The 25731-nt window shown below is 36.2% G+C and overlaps 1 protein-coding gene and 1 non-coding gene across 3 annotated transcripts; one reads left to right on the top strand and one right to left on the bottom strand.

The window, feature by feature from the left end:
- Positions 1-848: 848 nt before the first annotated feature.
- Positions 849-25209, top strand: LOC105234179 (carbonic anhydrase 2). Of its 2 annotated transcripts, none has more exons than XM_049448380.1 (7): positions 849-1167; positions 16361-16473; positions 18133-18223; positions 21015-21286; positions 21426-21576; positions 24559-24638; positions 24709-25209. In XM_049448380.1, the coding sequence occupies exons 1-7, from the start codon at positions 1122-1124 to the stop codon at positions 24883-24885; spliced, it is 930 nt and encodes a 309-aa protein (XP_049304337.1). In that variant the 5' UTR covers positions 849-1121; the 3' UTR covers positions 24886-25209. The 2 variants fall into 2 exon arrangements, with proteins under 2 accessions (XP_049304337.1, XP_049304336.1); XM_049448379.1 differs by lacking the exon at positions 849-1167 and adding an exon at positions 16133-16282.
- Positions 11337-11408, bottom strand: Trnac-gca (transfer RNA cysteine (anticodon GCA)). The gene has a single exon. It is a non-coding gene; the product is annotated as a tRNA-Cys (tRNA).
- Positions 25210-25731: the final 522 nt, after the last annotated feature.

Raw genomic sequence — 25731 nt, 5'->3', positions numbered from 1 at the left:
CGCACTAATTCACGTTTAAATCGAGTGCAAAATTTTTAGCTATATACCATATGAATCGTATGTATGTATGTAGATACATATATCGAATTCGCACTCCATTAAGTATGGAGACAAACCGATTGATAAATAGGTCTCCATATATGTACATAAGTATGTACAAGTAATTGAAAAAATAACAAATATAGGTTAACTTGCCGGCCCGACACTGATCGACGACAATCCAATTCTTGCCAACCATTTCGTTACACCCTCTCACCTCTCTTTTCACCAACGCGGCAATGAAATTATTGTATTATTTTGTAATAAATTTTGTTTGATCACTTTTAGCTTGTGCAAATTAAATAAATACGAGTGTGATAAGTGGCCGAGTGGGTTTGCGTGTACGTGTGTGTATGTGTAAATATCGTATATTTGAGTTTTCAAACTCAACAGACTTAACTATTTACTGTAACACTAACTTAATGACGCCGATCGTGTCGTCCTGCTAAGTGTCCGCATTAAATAGATTTTACGGGGTTCCATTGGCAGTTCACCTCTGCAGCGACAACGGCTAGATAATTCGGCTGTTCGGCAGGTAGGCGATTGATTACTCGCTACATCGATAGTGTGCATGTGTTGGTATGTAGACCGGTCGGCCGATTGTTGGCCATTCTATAGGCGGCTTGGCCGCATAATTGTGCTGTCTTTGTTTCTATTGTTGCTTCCGTTTGCTGGAAGTTTCATGCCTACATACACACTCACACACTACTTGAGTAAACACATACGACAGCAGGTGGGAGCAAATAGGAGGTGGACGCTGCTCTGCTAGAACTTTGCATTTGACAACCTGTGCGTTTTCTCGATCAGTCGGGCAGTCGAAGTGACTTCAGTTGCGAAGTTGTCACCCTCCGGTGTGGTGCTGTTACTCCGGGACTGCTGTTTCACACTTACATCCTACATAACTGTATACATATTGTCTTACCAATATTTGTAGTTATGTGCCTTGCTCTGTGCTAACCGTCGTTTGGGTGTTACTATTGATCACTTTCACGCGCGACGATCAGTTTGTCACAAGATTTCGCACAGTGACATTCACAATTAGCTCAACTGCAGTGTAACGGTGTTATTTGAACGAAATAAAAATGAAAGTGCTTTTGCTCTTAGCTACATTTTGTGTGCTTTACCAAGGTAAATGGTTTATTTTTGTTGCACAATAAATTGTAAGCAATTCGGAAATGTAAATCGGCATGCGTAGATAAGTGTGTAAATGTTTTTTATTTTGTGTATTTTGAGCAGAAGTGTATATTTTGTAGCGGCAAATGAAGTTTGCATTGATTGCACAAATTTGTGTATAAAAGTTGATTGGATGCACCACGTGATTTGCTTATGTCGTAACTATTTGTGTTGTATGCTTTTATAGTGATCGTAATATCGGAAGAAATAGTAAAAAGGAACTGTATATGATTTGGTTTTGAAATGTAACATGAAAATTTTGACAAACATATTTTATAATAGCATAATTTCGGGATAATATGAAAGGATCAATTTCATAGCGAAAAAATTAATGATAATGGTAAATAATATTAATATGTAATAGTGTTCTTGAAGTAAAGAAAAAAAGCCAAATAATTATTTATTTAAATTTTATGTCATTACACTGTACAATACTCGTCAGGATATTGAACCGAATGTTTATGGTTTATGAATAACCAATTAATTTCTACGTTTTTCGAAGTTAGTTTTATGAAACACTTTTCTTACTTTAATCAATATTAAGAACAATTACGAAAATCTAAATAAAATACTTTAACTTTGCAGACTAATATCGGTAAACTGAGATTTTTATTGTTTTTTAGAAAAAATTTTAAGATAAAAACTAAAATTATATGTATATTATTTTCGGACTTTCTGCCTTTTTAAGGACCTATTTTCCATTTAAAGTTTTTATTGGTCTATTTACCAAAATCAAATCGGGTAAATTTTGACCCGGACATACAAAAACACAACTAAATTTTTATGAATTTTAAATGAAATTTTATTATCACTTTCAAAATAAGCTTCTTTTAAGCAAATATAAGTATGAATGTACATATGTACAAGTATGTCCACGATTAACTCAATCCTCCATACATTTGTTACAATCATCGTCTGGACGGTATACAGTGCTTTCGGCATTTTTTTTTTTTTTTACTTTTTGGAGCGTCTGCAATGTGTCACAGTTTTGACGTCATAATCATAGACCGACCTTTTGTCAAATGGTCTTTGGCTACGTGCCAAGCATCGATCTCGAATCGAAGTCATTTTTGCAAAATATTGAGATCTTTAGGTACGAGTCTAACACTGATCATCGCATCAGACCCAATGTGTTGAGTCAATTCATACACGGTTTATCCGGAAAGTAATAGGACTGTGTCGATTTAAAAAAATGAATTGAAGTAATTGTTACAATTCTTTAAAAAAACCTTCAAAATAGACTCTTTCTGGTTCGATGTGGCGCTACCAGCGCGATTTTCAAGCATTGAAGGCGTCACGGAAGATTATCCAGAATAGCCTTGAGAGTCGAGATGCATGCTGCTTGGATGCCGTCTGTCGTCTCAAAAAGTTTGATTTTCATCGGTTTTTTCAGGCTAGGAAATAAAAATGTCCGGGCTACATTTAGGCTGTTGGACGGGGGCGGAAGCGTTGGGATGCCGACCTTGGTTAAGTAGCTGTTCACAAGAAAGGCGGTGTGAACCGGGGCATTGTCGTTGTGCAATTTCCTTCGGCTGCGATGTCTTGTCGGACTCGATTGACACTTCGTTTAAGTCTCATGAGGACTTCCACCTAAAACTTGTCGTTGACGGCAACTAAACGAGTACTTTGTCGACGATCTGAGTTCAAAACTTTGCGCACACGAGTCACTTTGTTGATGTTTGTCGATGATGGTACCACCTAAACACACCACTTCTTGCTAAAGCAATATCTGGGTAAGCCTGCTTGATCACATCAAACTGCTCTAATGAACTCTGAACTCTGCTCTAATGAACGCTGCATTTATGGCTTGCACCACTCACAGAAGCATGTCGCGCGAAAATGTTTGCCCTGACTCTCCAGTTGCTCGGAGACAACTGACCTGCCGCTCGTTCATTAGCAAGGAATGCCCTCTATCGAATCCAGTCGGTGAGCGCACGCTTCGACGTACAGTCGCGGCGGAAGAAAATCAGTCCAATTTCTTTCTGAACAAACCCTGTAAATCTCTTATGAGATCCTCTATTATGGCTCTGATGCTAACACCACGATTTTCTAGAACTATTTTCAACTTTTCCGATGTTAGCATCATTAAGGGGACCCATGTTGATTACACGGTTTCAAAATATCTATTTTTTATAGTTTACTTTTATTCTATAACACTCAAAAAGGTCTGCCGAAAAACAAAATTTTCCTTTGTCCAATGTCAAGTTTGTGGTGTTAATTAAAAGACGTATTTTTTTTATTCATTTGATCCTGTAAGAAGGTTTGCAGTTAACGCAGAGGAAGCTATTTCCAAGAGCTTGCTGAAAATGGCATCTTATTGGCGAAGTTTAAATATTTTCATTTGAAATTTTTACAATTTTTTTGTAAAATATGAATCTTTGGAAAAATAGGAAGTTTAAATATAATATCTAATTTTTTTATGCGAAAAAGAATATTTAAAATGTTCCATATTTTGCTTAAGGAAACCCTTGTAACTCCTTAACAATGGTGGATGGACGACTCGGATAAAGTAAATTTTCGATAACTTCATGACCTTCACTGCATTACTACACTTTATGGACTGCCCAGAACCCTTCTGCAACTCTTCCCTTAAAAACAGAGAATATTTCTAATACAAACAGTACGGGCCAAAATTGATAGTATATATGTCGTATGTGATTTTCTAATCCTTCATACCATATATTTTAAATGAAAACAATACAAAAGTTGCATTGCAATTATTATATTAATTTTTAACACACTTTTAATTGGCCTCACTTGGAAACAATTCAAATTCATTTAATATGCTCACGGTGTGCATTTTTGCCATACAACAAATTTCAGTCAAATGTGACATTTCTGAAACGCCGCTGTCAACATTACATAAATTGCAAAGTTTACATGTTTAAGGAATTTTAATAAGACACACTTCAAGTAGGCATCAATGAAATCTTAAAATTGTCAATTTGTTAGAACTAATAATGGCAGAAAGAGTATACACTCAGCACAATTGAGAAATGTAAACAAAAGTGGAATTAAGCCAGTGGATATTAATAATATTGTGGAATTTATAAATTTGCTTAGAATATATTTATATGAGAAGAAATATGTTCTTCGTGGAATGAGTTCTTATTATTATTATATTCCTATAATATAATGTTTTCTGGAGCTTTTGAAATACAATTTAGTTAAAAATTAATTAACACATAGTATACTAAATCGCTAACATACATATGCTTCGTATTGATTTGAGAATTATCTAGCGAAATGAGGTACTAAATAGTAATGTTAAATAACAGTGAAATTACGTCAGAGTCAGAGTACCTACTTTTGGGAGTGTGCAATTAATTTCCTCTTTATTATACCTCAGTTGATCTTGATATATTTAATAAGTGGCTTTCTCATTTTTATACTCTTGTAACCAGAGTTTAGTTCACCTAAACTAAGCGAAATAGATATAGGGTTATATACATATGAGCATACAAGTTGCGTTCCAAAGTAAACAGGACTTAGCAAAAAATGGGTTTTTTTCGGCAAAATCAATTTATTTTATTCAAAATAGTCTCCTTCCGCTTCAATACAGCTTTTTGCACGGTCCAAAAGCATGTCGAACGAGTGTTTTAGCTCGTTGGCCGGTATGGCCGCCAGTATGCCGGTGCAAGTCTTTTGAATGGCATCTACGTTTGCATAACGCAAGGAATTTCATAGGTACATAAATGCATTTTTCCGAAAAGGAAGAAGTCACATGGTGCCATATCAATATGAGGAGTGGTTGATGGTTAAAATGTGATTTTTGGTCAAATAATATCCTTCGAATGTTGGATTCTGAGCAATGTTTGGTCGTCAGTCAATTTGTGCGAAACAAACCATGCACACACCTTTTGTAAGCCCAAATGTTCGATTAAAATGCGATAAATCGATGTTTTGGAGATGTTAAATTCCATTTGCATGAATTTCAATGATGATTTCGGCTGATTTTTGATGAATTCACGCACAGTTTCGATGGAATTTCCGTTGATCACGGATTTTGATTGGACCATGCTGATCGTCATTTATGTCCTCACGACCACTTTGATAATGTTGAAACCACTCCGTGCACTCTGCTACGGGATCATCGCCATAAACTTGTTTCATCATTGAAACGTTTTGGTAAAAGTTTTACCAATTTTAAAACAAAATTTTGATGTTCTCTTTGTTCGAAGCTCATTTTCGCACCGATAAGACAAACATACTGACACTTAAAACGCAATAACTTCACTTCCAATAAATGACATCTAATGAAATTTTCACTGAAGAATCGATAAAAAGTAGCAGATTCTAACGCACCAGTCGACATATAGATGGCGCCACCAGGGGGCGCTAGATTCAAAAAGTCCTGTTTACTTTGGACTTGTATATAAGGGATACGAGATGACTAGACGAGTTGAAATCCGGGTGACTGTCTCCCTGTAGATAAAATTTTGATTTTTAAATCAGAGACGTTAAAATTAACTATCGAGATGGTATGAAAAGGCTTAATGGGAGCCAATGTAATAATTGGTCGATGAGCATGCCAATATATAATGATTTTCGTATTTCCAACGAACCTTATGCCGAATATGTCGATCAGTGTATAAGCTATGGTATATATAAATTAGCTTAGATCCCGATACTCTGGTTGACGTTTTACACCTTAAGGTATTTCCCTGGCTTTGATTCTTGGAAGTTGCAAGAGTATAAATGTTCGGTTGCACCCGAATTCAGTCTTTCTTACTAATTTCTTGTTTCTCTATACATAATAGAATAATTTATTTCTCTACTTATTTGTTTCTCTATAATAAAGAGTTCTAGAATAGTGGTGGTTTTGTATATATTCTGAAAACAAATTCTTGATTTAGCTTAAAAAATGCATTTTAACGATGCGATGGTTTTTACACGCTTACTACATAATACAGATATACAAAACTATAAAAAAACAATTTCTTTTAAAATATCCGCTAAACGTCATGGGAAAACGTGCTAACTGTTGAAATTTTTGTAAGTAATTGTAATCACTTCAAAAATGCCAAAAATAGTATTTATGTCATGACATTGCAAAATGTACAATTCGTGCAAAAATCTTCGCTTGTGTCGCAAATATTTATCTTATCAGTCAGGTGTTTGCTGCTGCTGCAGAGTAGTTGAATAATTACAGTTTATCTTTCTGTTTATATTTGAAATTGACAATATAATATACGATATTTGATTTTTTGTTTTTTCAAATGAAAGCAGATTATATTACGGCCACCATTATTATTATTATGTTTGTTCTTATAGCATTGTCATTGATGAATAATTGTTTAGCTGACGTCACACTAGCGATTCTTTCAAGCGATATCAGCATGATTGGCTTTAGTTTGTCAGAGACAGCAGTTCAGACAGCTCGATGTAATATTTGTGTTTTCTTCTGATTATCTAAAATATTGCACTATTATAAATATAAAGATAGCGACTTTTATGTAATGATTTTATTAATAAGTGGAACAAAATATAATTTCATGTAATCTACAGCGCGGCCGTGCTCAAGAGATAAGAAATACAAATCGCACGCGCGGAACTGGTCTTAGTTTATCTGATATTAGTAGATATGTCAGTCATGTGTACGTATATAAATTAAATATTTTACAAGCAAATTTACACTTTTAATTCTCTGTGACTGAAAAAAACAAATTAAATTTTCGCATTCGATTGCTAATTGTTACGTAATTAACAAGTTGTTTGTTTCACTATATTTTAATAGTTTTCGATTTGTTAAATGCTTCTTTTAATATGAGCAGTGAACATAAAATATTATATATATAGGCTAACATATTGTAAACTAGCGGTCGCGACACTTTCATTCAGTTACTTATGGATTCGTGACGTCATGGAGAAAAAGAGGGAAATGCTTTGCTAACAATTACTATGAAAGTTTGCATGAATATGAATACAAATATTTTAAATGTAACTCGAAAAAATTCGACAAACTTTTGAAGTAAATATATATTTTTGCAAGCAAACATTTATTATATAACACAAGTACGAGTAAGTAAGAGCTAAGGTCGGGTGCAACCGAACATATTATGCTCTTGTAACTTGCAATAATCAAGGGCAAGGAAATATCTTAAAATGTACAACGTCAACCAGAGCACCGGAATTCAATCAATTTTATATTGGGTTGTCGAAAAAGTCTTTACGTATTTTTAATCAAACTTCAACTTATTGTACTCGATCAGTTACTACAGAGTATTACAGTTTTGTTCACCTAACGGTTGAACATATCACCTAATGGCAATCGAGATAGATATAGGGTTATATATATATTCGTCTCCTGTTACCATTCGCTTAGAAATGGTTCGATTTCATTTCGGTTCAGCAAAGAATCGCCAAATGTTAATTTGGTTTATTAAATCTTTCACAGACAAGGCTGCTTATGTGACAGTCCTGGTCAATCTTTTTCATTACATCATCGGCCTCGACCAAAGCGAGGTGCATCTTTCAAATTAGAATTTCCAGAACGGAAGCGAGCGAACCATTGCTGTGCTAGATGAACTGATACAGCATGGTCTCTGTAAACTTCGGGAATTTCATTAGTGGCTTGCGTGGCACCTTATTTATACAAAAATTTCAAAATATGTATAGCGAGTTTCTTCAATATTTTCACTCTTTTTTGAACAGCTGTAACTTTTTTTCAACTTCCCCGAATTTAATTTGTTTTTGGTTGAATGAATCTTAAAAACTCACCTTTCCAACACTGTATGGTATGACACAATATGATTGGTAACACTGGAGATATGTGAGTGCAGACATCTATTAACAAAATACGAAAAGACTTTTTTGACTACGTGTAATCTATGTATGTATGTATATAACTTATACTCTGACCGACATATTCGGCATAAGGTTTGTTAGGAAAATGAAAATCATTATATGTCGTATATGGGAGTTGGTGTAATATCGACTTGATTTTATCTATTAACTATTATCTGCCACATACTAAAAAAATGTTTCCTGGGTTGCATTAAGGTAATCACCAATCATATGAAGCAAAGTCAGCCTAATGTAAAGTTTTCGTCCAATTGTGTCTATTTTAGGCACAAAGATACACTGATATGAGTAAAACTGTCTGCAGTATAAATTTAACCGGAAGATCTAAAATCCTAATATTAGGTATATGGGGGCACTGGGAAATATTGACTCGATTCAATCTATTTTTGATACACAAAAATATTATTATTAGGAAAATATTTTCTCTGAATTCCATAGACCATTAAACTTAGCATAAATCGGTTCAGCGGGTCCCGAGATATGTGGGCGGTGCCACGACCAACTTCCAATTTTCATATCGCCTTCAATAAGACTATATCATACCATCTTGGGTGTAAAATGTAATGTTTCTGGCGATTTAGTTAATGATTTATTGCGCTTTTAGTAGTTTTCTACAGTACCGTTATAAGTAAGTAAGCGGGTTTTATCTTCCGATTTCATTCATTTTCATACTGTCGATAGCAGTTCTTATAAAATTAGTGCTTGGTTGTTGTAGCGTTAGTGGTTTAGAAGATATGTACTTTAAATTAATTAGAGGGCGGGGCGACACCCACTTTTTGACTACCGGTGCTTCTTGCTACTGCGATCGCTTATGCCAAATTAGAGTTTTATAACTTAATTTAGCGCTTAGTTATGGCGTTTTGTGGCCGTGGTAGTGGTCCGATAATCCAAATTTGGTATATTACCTTGCCATTCCTATATTCCAGTGCGAAAACAAACGAAATCGGACTACAACCACGCCTACTTAACTTATATAACTAAATTGTTAATTTTATCAGATTTTTTCACTTTCAACACCAGTGAATGTATCGGGATAAAACTCTGATTGAATATGGCGCTTAAAGTAGCCATATGACCAAGAAGTGTCCAGTAGAAGAAAACGATTCAAGTCCTCATATACCGATCAACAGTTCAATTGACAACTTTTATAAGTAATATCTTTGAGATATATTATAGAAATTCAGAGATATATTATAGAAATCCAGAGATAATCCTTTTCTAATAACATTATATCTGTATGTCAAAAATGAGTTGAATGCGATTAATCTCTTAGCTCCTATGTGGGTGATTTTTTTGAGGTTAGGATTTTCATGCATTAGTATTTGACAGATCACGTGGGATTTCAGACATGGTGTCAAAGAGAAAGATGCTCAGTATGCTTTGACATTTCATCATGAATAGACTTACTAACGAGCAACGCTTGCAAATCATTGAATTTTATTACCAAAATCAGTGTTCGGTTCGAAATGTGTTTCGCGTATTTTTATCGACAAATTTTGTTCAGCGATGAGGCTCATTTCTGGTTGAATGGCTACGTAAATAAGCAAAATTGCCGCATTTGGGGTGAAGAGCAACCAGAAGCCGTTCAAGAACTGCCCATGCATCCCGAAAAATGCACTGTTTGGTGTGGTTTGTACGCTGGTGGAATCATTGGACCGTATTTTTTCAAAGATGCTGTTGGACGCAACGTTACGGTGAATGGCGATCGCTATCGTTCGATGCTAACAAACTTTTTGTTGCCAAAAATGGAAGAACTGAACTTGGTTGACATGTGGTTTCAACAAGATGGCGCTACATGCCACACAGCTCGCGATTCTATGGCCATTTTGAGGGAAAACTTCGGACAACAATTCATCTCAAGAAATGGACCCGTAAGTTGGCCACCAAGATCATGCGATTTAACGCCTTTAGACTATTTTTTGTGGGGCTACGTCAAGTCTAAAGTCTACAGAAATAAGCCAGCAACTATTCCAGCTTTCGAAGACAACATTTCCGAAGAAATTCGGGCTATTCCGGCCGAAATGCTCGAAAAAGTTGCCCAAAATTGGACTTTCCGAATGGACCACCTAAGACGCAGCCGCAGTCAACATTTAAATGAAATTATCTTCAAAAAGTAAATGTCATGAACCAATCTAACGTTTCAAATAAAGAACCGATGAGATTTTGCAAATTTTATGCGTTTTTTTTTTTTTTAAAAAGTTATCAAGCTTTTAAAAAATCACCCTTATATCCCTAATTGAAACATTTTCGAACTTCCATTTGATTTTCTATCGCATATATCGCCAAAGCTGCGAGTTATTTTAATAAAATTGAAGGAGCGTGTTTTGTGACTAAAATGGATAAAATCGTACAATAGATAAAATATAGATCTTTTAACTTACAAAACTTGTACACCTGACGGTATTTTTTTCGCTTTCATCCTGGATATGATATCTTCGGTTACACCCGGACTTAGCCGTTCCTTACTTGTTATATTAAAAGTTGCTACTTTTTTTATTTATTTAAATTTTTGTCTATAAGTTCTAACAAGAATATGTAAATAAATACATACATAGTACGCTTTAATATCAGGCAATCTCACTTTTTGCCGTCTATACTCGAACCAATGTCGTAATGTTTGTCCTTAGGTTTGTCGCACTATCTTAAACGGTGTCTCTCTGATATTTAAAGACTTTTAATTCGAGTCACATACTTTCCTCGAGATTTATGACAAGATATAGTGGACTTATATACATTTTTCTAATACAGTAATATTATTGGCATCCAAGTTTTATTGAGATACCGATTGATTGATTTAAGGTCAGTTGGTTGGGCATAAGAAAAATTCCATTTAACTTGTGTTATCTATCTAGTAGACATCTGAATATGTATGTAGGTATCAAAGTAGTTAAGGAAATTATGTTGGATCCATTTTGCGTATCGGATTTAAAAAAACTGTCGGACAACTCTACAAATTAATAAGAAGTAAAAAAACGTGAACTATAAGATGTACAATTTTTTTACACATTTTCGGAGATTTTGTACGCTTATGTCCGGTTATTTCAATGTTTTCATGTCCGGTTATAAGAATTGGTTTTGTAAAAAAATATTAAAGCAAACTTTGTGTTCATGGAATTTGTGCGTTTATAGGATGTGTCCAGTATTGGACAATTTCACCGTATGTATATATAATACATAAAACTTATAAATTAAATACAAACCTTTAAGCCAGTATACTTGATATTATTATTTATGCATATTTATAAATGCATTTTTTTGAAAATTCTTAAATTTTTTCCAAAAACCTTTGTGATCAAAAAATCTCCAATCACTAAAATAGAAGGGGACACCCGGGTTTGAACCGGGGACCTCTCGATCTGCAGTCGAATGCTCTACCACTGAGCTATATCCCCATCTATTGTATAACACCGCAAACAAACACTTGTGGCACCAGACAATATGCGGAGAAAATAAAACATCAAAAAGCAAATAATCAATATTTCCTATGAGTATGCGCGGGCGGCGTCACAAGGCGGGCAGTTTGCATTTAAGAATGTAGAAACAAGCAATCTGAGAAAGAAATAAAAACGAAATGTTGGCTATCTGCAAATGTGATAAAAATGAAGTGGCTGGCGTGGGATGATTTACTGTTTTTATTATATCGCTAGTGAGAGGAAGTGATTTAGTTCGTACAAGCACTTCGTTTACTTAAGGTTATTTAATTGTGGTTCGTAAAAAATTTGGACGAAATTTGGCAAACATAGAGTTTATGCGATCGACGTTGTCAAAACTCCGAACCTGGTCGAACAGTTCCGTTGCAAACAAAAATTTTCATCTGTCGTTGCACCAGATAATGTGATAGTTGAGTTTTTTTAATAAGATTAGTGTTTGGTTTAAAAAATATTATCTTTGAAAATATGATAATAACATTCTGTCGAGAACATACAATAATTCTTTCCAGTTCTCTTTATTTTATTCAGTAATATAAAGCGACAAGCTTTTAAGTCAAAAAAGCACATGATACGAGTATCAAAGTGTTTATGGGGCTATGTAAGTTGCTCCAATTTAAGATAGATTTGAACAAGTTCATTCATACCAACACCATATTAAAAATGACGTTTCCATCACTTTATCGTTCACACACTTTAACTTGCCGTATCAAGGTCAGTAGTAACTATAGTATACTACTATAAATACTATATAGAAAGTATAAAAGGCTTCTAGTTTACTTTTGAAACACTGTGTTGTATAAAGAACAAACGTTACGAAAGTGTCAGCTGCTTAAATAAATAACTCTTCATATCAATTGTCGTACGTTTGGCTTTGAAAATAATGTCAACTGATAACAGTTTGCCGATATAGCTGTCAAACAATAACAACAACAACTGAAGCATAGTGTTAAGAATATGTAGAAAAGCTTTAAAGTAAACAAAAATATTGTTAGTACACGTGATTCAATTTGCGCTGAAATACATAAATATATAGTATGTATGTATACATATGTACCTAGCATTTGTATCAAACATACATACTTACACACACTTAAGTAAGCAACAGGTGATCGATGACGGTGATCAATATTTCTTTAATGCCTTGATTACTGATTTATTTATTGTTTAATTCCAAACTGTGTCTATGGACAATATTGGTGTATTAAGGAGTTATAACAGTTTTTTCGTTGACAACGAAATTACATGTAAAGTATGTAATAGAGCGGTTTGAATTATGAATTACGACAGTTTGAGTAAATCCCTTATTTGTTTATAGATTTGCATTCACGAAATATTAAACGTGTGAGTTTTTTTTATTAAATAATTAATTTCAATATAGCTCAAAGTCGGCGTGATCAAATGTAAATTTTCTTTCTTGTAACCGACTTGTATACAAAACGATTAAACATTTAAATATAAAAATGTATAATGAAAATAGTTGAAAAACAAAATTTTTTCTTCGAAATACATATATACTACTAAAAGCAAAAAATAGTAAGACTTTGTTCATAATATTAAAATTCTTGATATTTTTCCTTTTATGACTAGATTTAAGAAAAAACTGTCAACATAACCTTGATTTATGATACTAGATTTGTATATACTCGTAAATTTGATTAATTCACGGAAAATTGTTTTTATTATTTTGCAAATTGATATATGTTCAATTGCGATCAGTTTCATAAAATTATATATGAAATAAGAAAAATTTATGCTCTGTATGATAAGCGTCTCGAAACAGCCTTTCTAACGAAGCAAAGGTCCCAAATGGACTATTAAAAACTGCAAAGTATTTAAATACGACTTGTATATTTGTAAAGAGGGGGTCAGACCGTTATAGAGAACTAAAGGATAAACCAGGAAGAGGCAGGAAATACGCGACAACTAAAAATGAGGACAAAGAATTTGATCTCCTTTTTGAGAAGCACCCACTGATCAGTCTAGCAGAAGGTAAAAAAATTTGTTTAAAAATTGATTAAATGTAACGGGTGATTTTTTTGAGGTTAGGATTTTCATGCATTAGTATTTGACAGATCACGTGGGATTTCAGACATGGTGTCAAAGAGAAAGATGCTCAGTATGCTTTGACATTTCATCATGAATAGACTTACTAACGAGCAACGCTTGCAAATCATTGAATTTTATTACCAAATCAGTGTTCGGTTCGAAATGTGTTTCGCGCGCGTGTTTTGTTCAGCGATGAGGCTCATTTCTGGTTGAATGGCTACGTAAATAAGCAAAATTGCCGCATTTGGGGTGAAGAGCAACCAGAAGCCGTTCAAGAACTGCCCATGCATCCCGAAAAATGCACTGTTTGGTGTGGTTTGTACGCTGGTGGAATCATTGGACCGTATTTTTTCAAAGATGCTGTGGACGCAACGTTACGGTGAATGGCGATCGCTATCGTTCGATGCTAACAAACTTTTTGTTGCCAAAAATGGAAGAACTGAACTTGGTTGACATGTGGTTTCAACAAGATGGCGCTACATGCCACACAGCTCGCGATTCTATGGCCATTTTGAGGGAAAACTTCGGACAACAATTCATCTCAAGAAATGGAACCGTAAGTTGGCCACCAAGATCATGCGATTTAACGCCTTTAGACTATTTTTTGTGGGGCTACGTCAAGTCTAAAGTCTACAGAAATAAGCCAGCAACTATTCCAGCTTTGGAAGACAACATTTCCGAAGAAATTCGGGCTATTCCGGCCGAAATGCTCGAAAAAGTTGCCCAAATTGACTAAAGGATAAACCAGGAAGAGGCAGGAAATACGCGACAACTAAAAATGAGGACAAAGAATTTGATCTCCTTTTTGAGAAGCACCCACTGATCAGTCTAGCAGAAGGTAAAAAAATTTGTTTAAAAATTGATTAAATGTATTTCTAAATACGCATAGACTACGATCTGGCTTCAAGAGCAGAAGGACCAGAAAAGTTTTTAATTGTTCAAACATTTGGTGTTTGGCTAAAAAGAGAACAGCTATTTATCCAGTGGAGTGGGTCAGACTTTAAAGACATTATTCGTACAAACTTTAATCTCGTTACATTAATTGCTTTTTAATTTGGGTGCTGGAAAGTAAAAGAATCAAATGAAATTTGAAACTGTGTTATATGGGAAGTAGGCGTGATTGCAGTCCGATTTTAACAATGCTAGCACTGTTACATGTGCCACGTACCAAATTTAGTCGGTCTGGTTCCGTGATATAAGGTTTTACGCAAAAGTGGGCAGTGCCACGCCCATCATCCAATTTTTACTACTGTTCCTATAAAGTCTTCAAGTCAAATTTAATGGCGTTTTATGGGCGTGGCAGTGGACCGACTACGCCCCTCTACGAACTAGTATTTTTTTTGTTACACAAAACTCGTCTCGTCATGATCATTTATATATACATATGTATGAATATACTACTGTGATCAAATTGAATGGTGAATTTTGTTCATTTCATCTCCTTCAAAGTAATCCAATCCCGCTGTTATACAATTATGCCAATGAGTTTTTCAGTCATCATAGCACTTGGAAAAAATATCCGTCGTGATGGTCATCAGAGCTTTCTTCGACTCAGATTTTATATCTTCAATTGAGTCAAAACGGTGTCCTCGGAGTGGTCATGTGAATTCGCTGAATAGCCACAAGTTACACGAAGGAAAATCAGGCGAATGCGGTGGTTGCAGCACGATGCTAGTTGAAAATGTGGCGAAAAACCAATACTGTATGAGATGGTGCATTATCGCACTTCTTTGTTCAATAAATCCAGACATAGTAAACATCGAGAATTCACTTTTAGAGTATAACACGCATGATTTGTTACTAATTTTCTGCTTTGGTATTTCCAAAAAAAAAAAAATAACGACGTACATTTACCAAAGCTACCCAAACTCTTTGATGACATAACTTTAAAAGCAATATCCGTCAACTGCAGATCTACCTTAAATTCTTTCCATCAATTCTGTGCCACTCATTCGATGAAAGTGTGTTTAGAAATATTGAAAGCCCGAACCTTCCTTGTTCACAGCTTGTACTAAGTTCGTCATGAGTCCCTACTTTATGTGAAGTGGTGTAAAAATATCTTGACAGTAAAGGTTTTGTAAACACATTTAATCCAAGCTTTCACTGAGATGGGTATTTATTAACATTATGTCGTAAAATGGCGTTGAAGCTTATCTCAGAGATATCAAAAATAAGTCTGCCTTTATCAGCATTTTTTGGAAAGCTCAGTTCGTGAAGAAGCCATGCGGTATCATTGAAATGATGATCATGAAACCTACTTCCACGGTTTTATCTTGATGAAAGTAATGGTACCGTCATGTTGGAAGCTTCAAGTTTTTAACAATGCAACTTAAATCAAAAATTAACTAAATAAGGTTCTTTTGATGCACAAATGTCAGAACAGTTTTCAACTAACCATTGTCAATCATTGTCATTGTAATTACAATGCCATAAAAACACCTTCGACCCTTTCCTTTTTTCTTTTACAAATTAAAAAAAAATAATAATTTCGTGATCAAAAATATAGTTAGGGTATCAAATTGCGTTGTAGATTAGTGTAATTGAAACATAATCGACAAATACAACAATGACCGAAATATTCAATAATGACATGAAAAACAAATAAATACATAAGTTCATAAAAAAATACAAAATACACAACATCAAAACAAATATTGTTTATAAAAAATTTTCAATTTCGATATCAAAATTATTTTATTTTACTATGAATATACCCACTTGGAGGAGAATGCTGCAATATGTTTTGCCAATTGGCTTTCTCGGCTCTGCTGCGTGGGAGGCAAAGCGCTGTAAAAGCTTATGTTCAATGAATTATTTGTATTATTTCTATGTGTTTAACCATAAATTTTATTTTTATCCAATTTCAGCAACCGCTGGTTCCCGCTTTGGCTATTCGGAACCGAATCAACGGCGTTGGGCGCGTCATCATGGCCATTGTGCGGGCAAGACACAATCACCAATTGCAGTGCACTCGGCTAAAGTAAATACCACAGACAGTCTGAATAATTTGTCAATGGAAGCTTTGCAAAATTTAGAGTTTGGTTCGAATATTGTAAATTTATTTTCGTCTTATGAGTAGTGTGTTAATCATTGGGGTAACTGTATTGCAATAAAACACATATAGTACAACGTAACTGGGAAATCCTTAGCATTCGAATCATCAGTTCACTCCTTTGATTTATATAATCGCATAATATTAGGTTGTCAAATATCTCCCCTTCACCTTTTTGTTTTTTGAATTTTGCGGCTATGTATAAAGCGCTACAGAGCTCGTATCTGGCAATACTATACATCGTTTGAAAGGTCTTGCCATAAGCTACAAAACGACGCTATGCATGATTAGTTTGGATATTGCGTCCAACAGTTATAGACGTAAAAGCATGGAGCTCACGAACGCCAAAATTCGCGCTATTTTAAAGTTCGTTAAAGGCAAATCCGCTAGATAAACGTGAGATTAATATTGCTTTGGGGGATCACACTCTATCACTTCGAACTGCGGAGGAATGGTTTCGACGATTCAGAGCGGGTGAAAACGACACCAGCGATAAGTCAGCCGCCGAAAAGCTGTGACGCCGAATACTGATCAAATCATGGAAATCATCGAGTTAGACCGGGATTTGGCATCCCGTGACATCTTCCAGAAGATGGGAGTTAGTCACCAAACCATATTAAACCATCTGCAGAAGGCTGGATACACATAAACGCTTGATGTTTGGGAGCCGCATGATTTGACGCAAAATAAAAACTTCTGGACCGAATCAATGCCTGCGATATGCTGCTGAAACGGAACGAACTCGACACATTTTTGAAGCGGATGGTGACTGGCGACGAGAAATGGATCACATACAACAATATCAAGCGAAAACGGTGGTGGAAGGCCGATGAATCGTCCTAAACAGTGGCCAAGCCGGGATTGACGGCCAGGAGGGTTTTGCTGTGTGTTTGGTGGGACTGGAAGGGAATCATTCACTATGAGCTGCTCCCACATGGCCAAACGCTTAATTCTACCATCTATTGCGAACAACTGGATCTCTTGTAGCAGGCGATCGACCAGAAGAGTCCAGAATTGGCTATCAGGAAGGGTGCAGTGTTCCACCAGGACAACGCCAGACTACACACTTCGTTGATGACTCGTCAGAAGCGACGGGAGCTCGGATGGGAGGTTTTATCGCATCCACCATATAGCCCGGACACAGCGCCAAGTGATTATCACCTGTTCGTGTTCATGGCCAACGCACTTGTTGGTGTGAAGTTGAACTCAAAGAGGCTTGTGAAAAGTGGCTGTACGAGTTCTTCGCATATAAAGAGGAGGGCTTATACGAGGGGGTATTATGAAGTTGCCATCGAAAATGTATTTTATAATAAGAAGTGAGAATAGTTTTAATCTCAGCTCTTTAAATTTTTGAAAGTTAAAACTTGTCACTCACACATTTCGCCTAAGATCCTATCATCTTCATTCCATATTTGCAAAATGTTGACTTATGGCACAGCATAGAAAATATCGTCAAAGTCCTGCTTACGCTCATAAGACGAATATAACTCTTAAACAATAATTTCGCATTGCATTGAAATCTTGAAACCTCAGCCAATCTTCTGAATTAAAACTTAACATTTTCTCTACTAATTTTTTCTATTTTAGTCTATTCCATTGAATATGCCAGCTGTAGACATGATTGGTTATCACAATTTGTTACCAAACCCACTTGTCATGGTTAACAATGGTCATACTGGTGAGTAATATAATCTTATTATTATCTTTTTTTTAATTGGAATTAACTAAATTAGCTTATCCTTCATCTAACCGTGTTAACAATATGGGCTGAAAAGCTTTGGCGCGACCGAGAGATCTTCAAGCAGAAAAATCTCCATACTTGCTTCAGAGTACTAAACCTAACTAGAACACTGTAAAACTTCCAATAATTATTTAATTGTTTGTCTCACAATGATGTTTCCTCTGCTATTTTTGTTTACAAAGGAAAACTTTCGAGTTTTGATATTGTTTCCTGATAGGGGAAAACATCGTTGACACAGAGCAAGCTTGAAAATTTCCAGTTCGTTTGAGCAACCTTGTGATGTCTCGTGACCGTAGCAACACAAATGCTTAACTTGGAAAGGTACAAGAGGCAGTAATGCCTTAAAATACAAGGATTGTCCGGAATGTATTAGGACTGATTTTCTTCTGCCGCCGCTGTTTTCGGACGAACGAACGAGCAAATCCAAAGTGAAAACGATGCTCATTGCCTTTTTTGATACCAAAGGCATCGTCCAAAATGAATTTGTTCCTTCTGGACAAACCGTGAACGCCACGTTGAGTGGAAGTCCTCAAGAGACTCAAATGAAGGGTCAATCGGGTCCGACAAGACAACACCGATTGGAAGTTGCACCACGACAACGTAACGGCTCACACCGCCTATCTTGTGAACAGCTACCTAATCAAAGCAGGTATCCCAACTCTTCCGCAGCCACTCTAAAACCGAGATGAGGCCGACCGGACTTTTTTGTCTCCTTGCAGCACCTCGGCCCTCAAGGCTATTCCGGAGAATGCCTTCCGTGGCACCTTCAATGCTTGGAAATCGCGCTGGCAGCGCTGCATCGAGGCAAAGGAAGCCTATTCCGAAAGTTTTTAAAGAATTTTAACGATTGTTTCAATAATTTTTTTTTAAATCGTCCTATTACTTTGCGGACGAACCCTATATTGCGAATTGATTTATTTGATAGGCGTCGTTTTGTTGAAACCACGTGCCGTCGAGATCACGAGCTTCAATTTCAGGCATCAAATAGTTAGTTATAATGGCACGATAACGATAAACGATAATTGACGGCTACGTTCTCACCGACCTCGCTTTTGAAGAAATATGGACCGTTGATTCCACCGACCCACAAACCACACCAAGTCGATGTATTTTTTGGATGAAATGGCAGCTGTTGCATTTCTTCAGATTGCTCTTCGTTCCTAATGTGGCGCTTGTTTACGTACCCATTGAGCCAGAAATTGGCCTCATCGCTGAACAAACTTTGGCTCGAAAAAGTCGGATCTTCTTCAAACTTTTCATGAGCCCATAGCGTGAAGCGATGTCGATTGGGAGGTCGAGCGGCTTCAATTCATGCATAAGCTTGTTTTGGTGTAATGAATGAATGATGATGATGAATGTACTGCGACCTTTGGTCTTTGTGCCCTCTTCTTACTCACATTGACTCGCCTAGACCCAGCCCATTAATAAAGTCCAGTAGACTTCCTGGCGGTAGTGAGGCAATGCGATCCCTATCCGGAAACAATACTCCAAGGGCCTTAGATCTGCGTCTACAGACTGCTGTGCAGTCAAACAGCAGATGCTCCGGGGTTTCAGGCTCCATGTCGCAGAAACGGCAGCTGGCGCAAGCTGATAAGCCCATGCTATGCAGATGCCTGTTTAGCTTGCAGTGACCAGTGTACCATGCGACTAGCAGCCTGAGTTTGTTCCTGGGGAGGTTTATTACAATTTTGAACCTTTTCAAGTTGTAACCTCCCATTAGTAGCTTGGCGTGTCTCATACCATGAGCCTGTAGCCAATACTCCTCCCTGCCTACTCTTTCCTTTTTACGGAGCAGCTCCTTTATGGTGTGGGGACCCACCCCCGTAAAGGGTTCGGGTCCTACCATCTTGATGGAGGCCACGGAGCGAGCGAGCTCGTCCGCCAGTTCGTTGCCGCGGTTTCTTTCCGCAAGGCTATTCAGCCTATCCCTACGCTCCTGCACTAGAAACGATTTGATCTCGTAAGAGGAGATCGCCTTTAGCGCCGCTTGACTGTCGTTGAGAATGGCTATTTGCTCATTGCGATAGTTGCGATAGAGGTTTATTTCTATACACCGGCTTATGGCATAAACTTCTGCCTGGAAAATGCTCGGAAACTCAGCCATGGGTATGGAGAGTCTAGTGCGTGGGCCCACAATTCCTGCGCCGATTCCCTCCGACATTTTCGAGCCATCGGTGTACGGTTGTTCTGGCCAAATATTACTTGACAAAAATGGCATGACAGCTTGACACGACTCAAGCGTTATCTGTCAAAAAAGGCTACTGAGAAAAGTACCTTTATTTGGATCACTCTTTAGATCATACTATTCGACAAAAAATAACGAGTTGTTGTCCGAAGAAAGACCCTTATAAACAAATCCGGGTTTAAATCAATACACAATGCTATTGGGCGTTACCGAATCGATAGGGTTTTGATTTCAAAGTTAGGCCACATATTTTCAGCCCAAGAATGTTAAAACAAGTTAAAAACGTAACAGTTTAAAGAATTAGACCACTTGGTTTAAATTCAAAGTAATTTATCACAAAAAAAGTTGTACTAAAGCACAGAGAGCGTTAGCTTTACCCTGCTTCAAATACATGATATGTACGCATGCATGCAAACACTGCGTTATACTTCAAAGCAAATCACTTCACATGCAAAAGAGTCTTCTTTTGATGCAATTCCATACTCTATTCAAAAATATTCCGAGAATTTTCAATATCACCATTGATTTTACTTTACTCTGCAGTCGCCATCAATATACCTAAACTGACCGAGGAGGAGAAGGCAAATGGCGACTTTATGCCATATGTACGTGGCGGTAAGTTGCCAGGTGAGTTCGAAGTGGAGGGTGTGCACTTCCATTGGGGCGATAAGAACAATCGAGGCGCTGAGCATGTGATCAACGACATCCGTTACACAATGGAAATGCATATTGTGCATCGCAATAAGAAATACGCAACACTTGCGGATGCGCTGGAGTTCGCTGATGGTGCGGCTGTGCTGGGTTTCTTTTTCAATGTGAGTTGATTGAATGCATAACGGTTTGAGTAGTTTGACAAAGGAAGTGCAATTCTGACTTTTTGTGACGCTGTTATGAGTTTATTGCCAAAGAGATTTGCTATTGCCTATTTTGATTATCACTTTTTGTTGTTTACAGTTAGACGAAGATGATAGTCAAGGTCTGACAGCGATTTGTCGCCACTTGCATTTGATACCGGAAGCAAATGACGCTATGAATTTGACGATTACCTTCGCATTGTCATCGTTGATAGCCAATGTAGATGTGGATAAATTCTATACATACAAAGGTGAGTAAAATTTAGAATTTAATAAATTTATTGTCGAATCCAGAGCGTAAATAATTGTATAATTAAAATTATCTCTCTTATTAGTTATTTTAAAGTGAATGTTTTTTTCCTTATCTTCCCTCGTTTCTTTACCTAAAACCCTGTTCTGATAAATCTGATAAACAGCGACCGCATCCATTCATAGAAATACAAACTAGACCTCAACATTTTTGTCGATGACGTTATACATACATAGTCTCCCATGTTTTGAACATTTTTTACGTTTGATAATCTAAGCCCCTTCACTCCTTTTCGACCGCGATCATTACCTAACTACAGACTCGCGACAAGATCCTCCAGTCGCTTGCCGGTATAACCTGGAGTAATGACAAAGAAACTCCTGGTTCTAATAGGATGCAGCCGAAACAGACAAGTCAGAACACCGCACTCCGAACTACCATAGGGTCTCTTAATGTACGCCGTCGAACACATCCTTTGTGCGGTTTGCATGCTATAGTTTGAAGAACATAATGTACTCTTCTCCAAGCAGTTTCTGTTGAGATGTCAAAATTAATAACACTTCCAGTGAATGGCTTCATTAGTGTCGAAACACCACCCACCGCAGATCGTGAGCTCGAGCTGCCAGAAAACAGCGTGACCCCAGCGTAACTTCTATTTGGATATTAAAGGAGCTTAAAACCCTACTTATCCAGAAGAGATTTCTGCATCTACCTAAATATTAGTTCTCCGCGCAAAGAGTATTTGCAGGATACTAATCACGTGTTTGTGTGTCCCGCTTAACACCTCTCTCCCTTTGGTCGGAAATGGCCGTCTAAATGATTTCGATGACATTTGGTTTTGAATTTTTCCTCAAACAGGCACCGAACCATAACAAAAAAAAATTGCAACAACCATTATAGTTGGAAGTATTATTTCCGTCTTCCGCTTATAGTTAATTTTTATTTAAAATTTTGATTAATTGATAAAGGGTTATAAATGGTTGGTTTCGCTCTTTTTTAAACTTTTCTTTTCGCTTTCACCTTCTAAAATCCACAATTCAACACCTATCATGATGTCATAGATGTGTTTTCGGTCTTCGTATTTTATAAACATTTCTCTCGACCAATCGACACGAGCCTGTTTTGAGCGATTGAAAAATTGTGTGTGGTATGCTAGTCCCACTGAAGTCTATAGGTGTCTCAGTCTCACGATAGGTCACCTGACGATCATGCAATATCAGATTGCGCACAGAATTAATAGTTTCCGGAGCAACAACTGATTTTGAACGACCTTCAAGAAATTCATCTTGGAGTGATTTACTAACTCGATTGAATTCACCATACCATCCATGAAGACTGGTCTTTGATGAAGGTTCATCGCCAAAAATTTTTGAGATAATCCATGTCTTAAGTTACAAAAAATAATCGCGGGAAGATATTCTCGATTTAATAGTTATTGCAAACAGCACAAATAGCTCTCGTATGTCAAAACTTTCTAAGTATGTATCAAAAATGTCAAACTTTAAGATAAAGTTGTAAATTGCCAGATTGTATCGCTAGGGTCGCATCAAATTGCGCTTAACAATTGATCAGTTTAAGCTCTCGGAACAATATTTTTGGATGAACAGTTTTAAGGCTTCTCAAGATCTGTTCGCGGTTGATGCTCCATGACAGCTCATCTTCTTCACACCAATCATAATTAAGACTAAATTCTTCCTGCATGGAAAAGAAAAAGTTATGTATTGTCCTATTTGATAATGAGGAAGCAATTGTACTCTCAAATTTTCGTACACGGAATTTTTTGTGTCAAGTTTGATACATTTTGGTTCACTAGCTATACATATAATAGGTTAGCTCCAAAATACTTTAGTGGCCACACATTCAATAAAATAAATCTTCAAAAATAAAACCCTGTACTGTAATTATATCTCTAAGTTATACTCTTAGAAAAGTTTTGAATATTAGGTACGAAGCTTTATAAATCCCATTAACCTCACTTTGTTAGAGGACATCGAACAATGTCAATAATATCATAAATAACGTTCACCTTAATGCCGCGCCTTAATGTTTGCCTTACAATATTGGCTGTCTTTCAATACAATTTTCATATTTATCATTCTAGTAAAATCAGTTGAGCATACATATTACATTCATTAGCTTAATTTAATTCCAATAAAGTGCAAAATTTACTAAAAGGTATAATGAAAGTAACACTAACACTGACTGAGGACATGTAAAGGTGGAGAAAACTACCTAAACTAACTGAAATTAAATATTTCATTAAGAAAGTTTGCTTGAAATACCTTTGAAATATTTGCAAATCAAAATGTACGCAGTTATGCATTCAACATTATCAAATAGCTTCATTCAATCAGATTTATTTAATCAGATTAAATTGGCGTGCGCACAAAATACAAACAACTACAAGCGTATATTGAATATGTTACATAAGTCTGAATGAAATTTATTCGACACTGAACAGCGCTGCAATCCAGTTGGCACGCCAAAGCACGCACAAAGCCATTTAAATACATACATATCGAGAATTATTACCATTATTAGCGTAGAATTAGCAAAATATAGCAAAATAGCTGGAATTGAACAGAATTCAATATGCAAACAACATCGCAGCGATATTATCGAAATCGGTAACGCAGAGAATGTCCAATACAAACCTGTAGAAACATATGTGAAGAGGTGTGTAAATATGCGCCCGGCGACAGATGTACAAGTGCCAAACATGGCGCCAACAATGAATATAAATTGACCGCCAAATTTGTGGCTGTTAACCGAAAAGAAGGTGGGAATGGCTGCAGAATGATGTCAAAAGATTTTATTACTTTCGGTTATGAGGATGGATGGGTGTACTTTGCATACAAAGTAACATGATTTAATTTTAGCTAATGAGCTAAATTTGCGTACCAAAGCCAGACACACAAATATTTTATCTTATTCGTCGATGCATGATGATATAATTTGTGTATTGATTATTTATGCATTGCAGGTTCACTCACAACGCCACCCTGTTCGGAGGCCATTACATGGGTGCTCTATCCCGATCCGATACCAATCTCACCTAAGCAGGTATGTAAATTTTTGCAAGAACTACAACAGCTTGTCCCTTCTTGCATATAACATTTTTCTGTGTCCACAGATCGCACGCTTCCGTCAACTGCAAGATACTCAAGATGGCGCTCTGGTCGATAACTTCCGTCAATTGCAATCAATCGGCAATCGTCGCGTCTTTATGCGTAACGGTAACAATAAGCATACACTTGTGGAGGCGTTGAAGAAAGAACTAGACTACAAGAAGTGGGATTGGTACAATTGATTCGGTGGCGCAGAACAAATCCTGACACACCTCATGTCGCTTGTTACGCTTCATTATCGAGCAGACAACTGTCTCGGAGTTTGCTTTTAAGTTAATTGAATATTCTATTTTATTTATTACAAATATTAATATAATTAAGCGCATTGTTTATATAGTACGCTTGTGGCGTGCATTTACTCATATTGTAAGCTGTCGCTCTTAATGTTGCTGATTCAATTTTTTCTAATGAGATATGCTAATAAGCGAATCAAATTGTATTAGCAATAAAATTAGAATTTTTAATTCTTTAATAAAATGTAAATACGACCAAATCTCCTAATTTAATTATCTAATTGACGTTTATTACAAAGTAAATCTGTTTAACCGGAGCAAAATATTTATTGCAGCTAATCCATTCGCGTTGACGTTTAATAGTGAGATATACATTTTAGGTACTTATTATCATTTAATAACCACTTAAATTTATTTCTTAACGATAATTAATTGCTTTTACAGTTAAATTATTGTAATTCTCAACGCGTATTTACGTTTCCGATAAACGAATTAAGTAGTAATCTTTAAATTTGTGAAATCTTCATATTCTTACTCGAAAACTAAAGGCTGCTGAAATCCCATATAATAAGTTCTCAGTTCTTGGTTCATAGAAATATTATAACAGGTGAATAGAGGTACTTTTTTCTGTAGCCTGTTTTTGGCAGATCACGTGTGAATCATGTCAAGCTGTCATGTTAATCTTGGTCAGTATTGTTTGGGATTTCATCATGGAAAGACTTACGGGTGAACAACGTTTATAAATCATTCAACATTATTACTGAAATTCACGTTCTCTAAATAATATGTTTCGCG

Source organism: Bactrocera dorsalis, chromosome 2, assembly GCF_023373825.1.
Source record: "Bactrocera dorsalis isolate Fly_Bdor chromosome 2, ASM2337382v1, whole genome shotgun sequence".
Taxonomy (NCBI): Eukaryota; Metazoa; Arthropoda; class Insecta; order Diptera; family Tephritidae; genus Bactrocera; species Bactrocera dorsalis.
The sequence above is the reverse complement of the archived record's forward strand: the minus strand, read 5'-3'. Positions and strand labels throughout refer to the sequence as shown.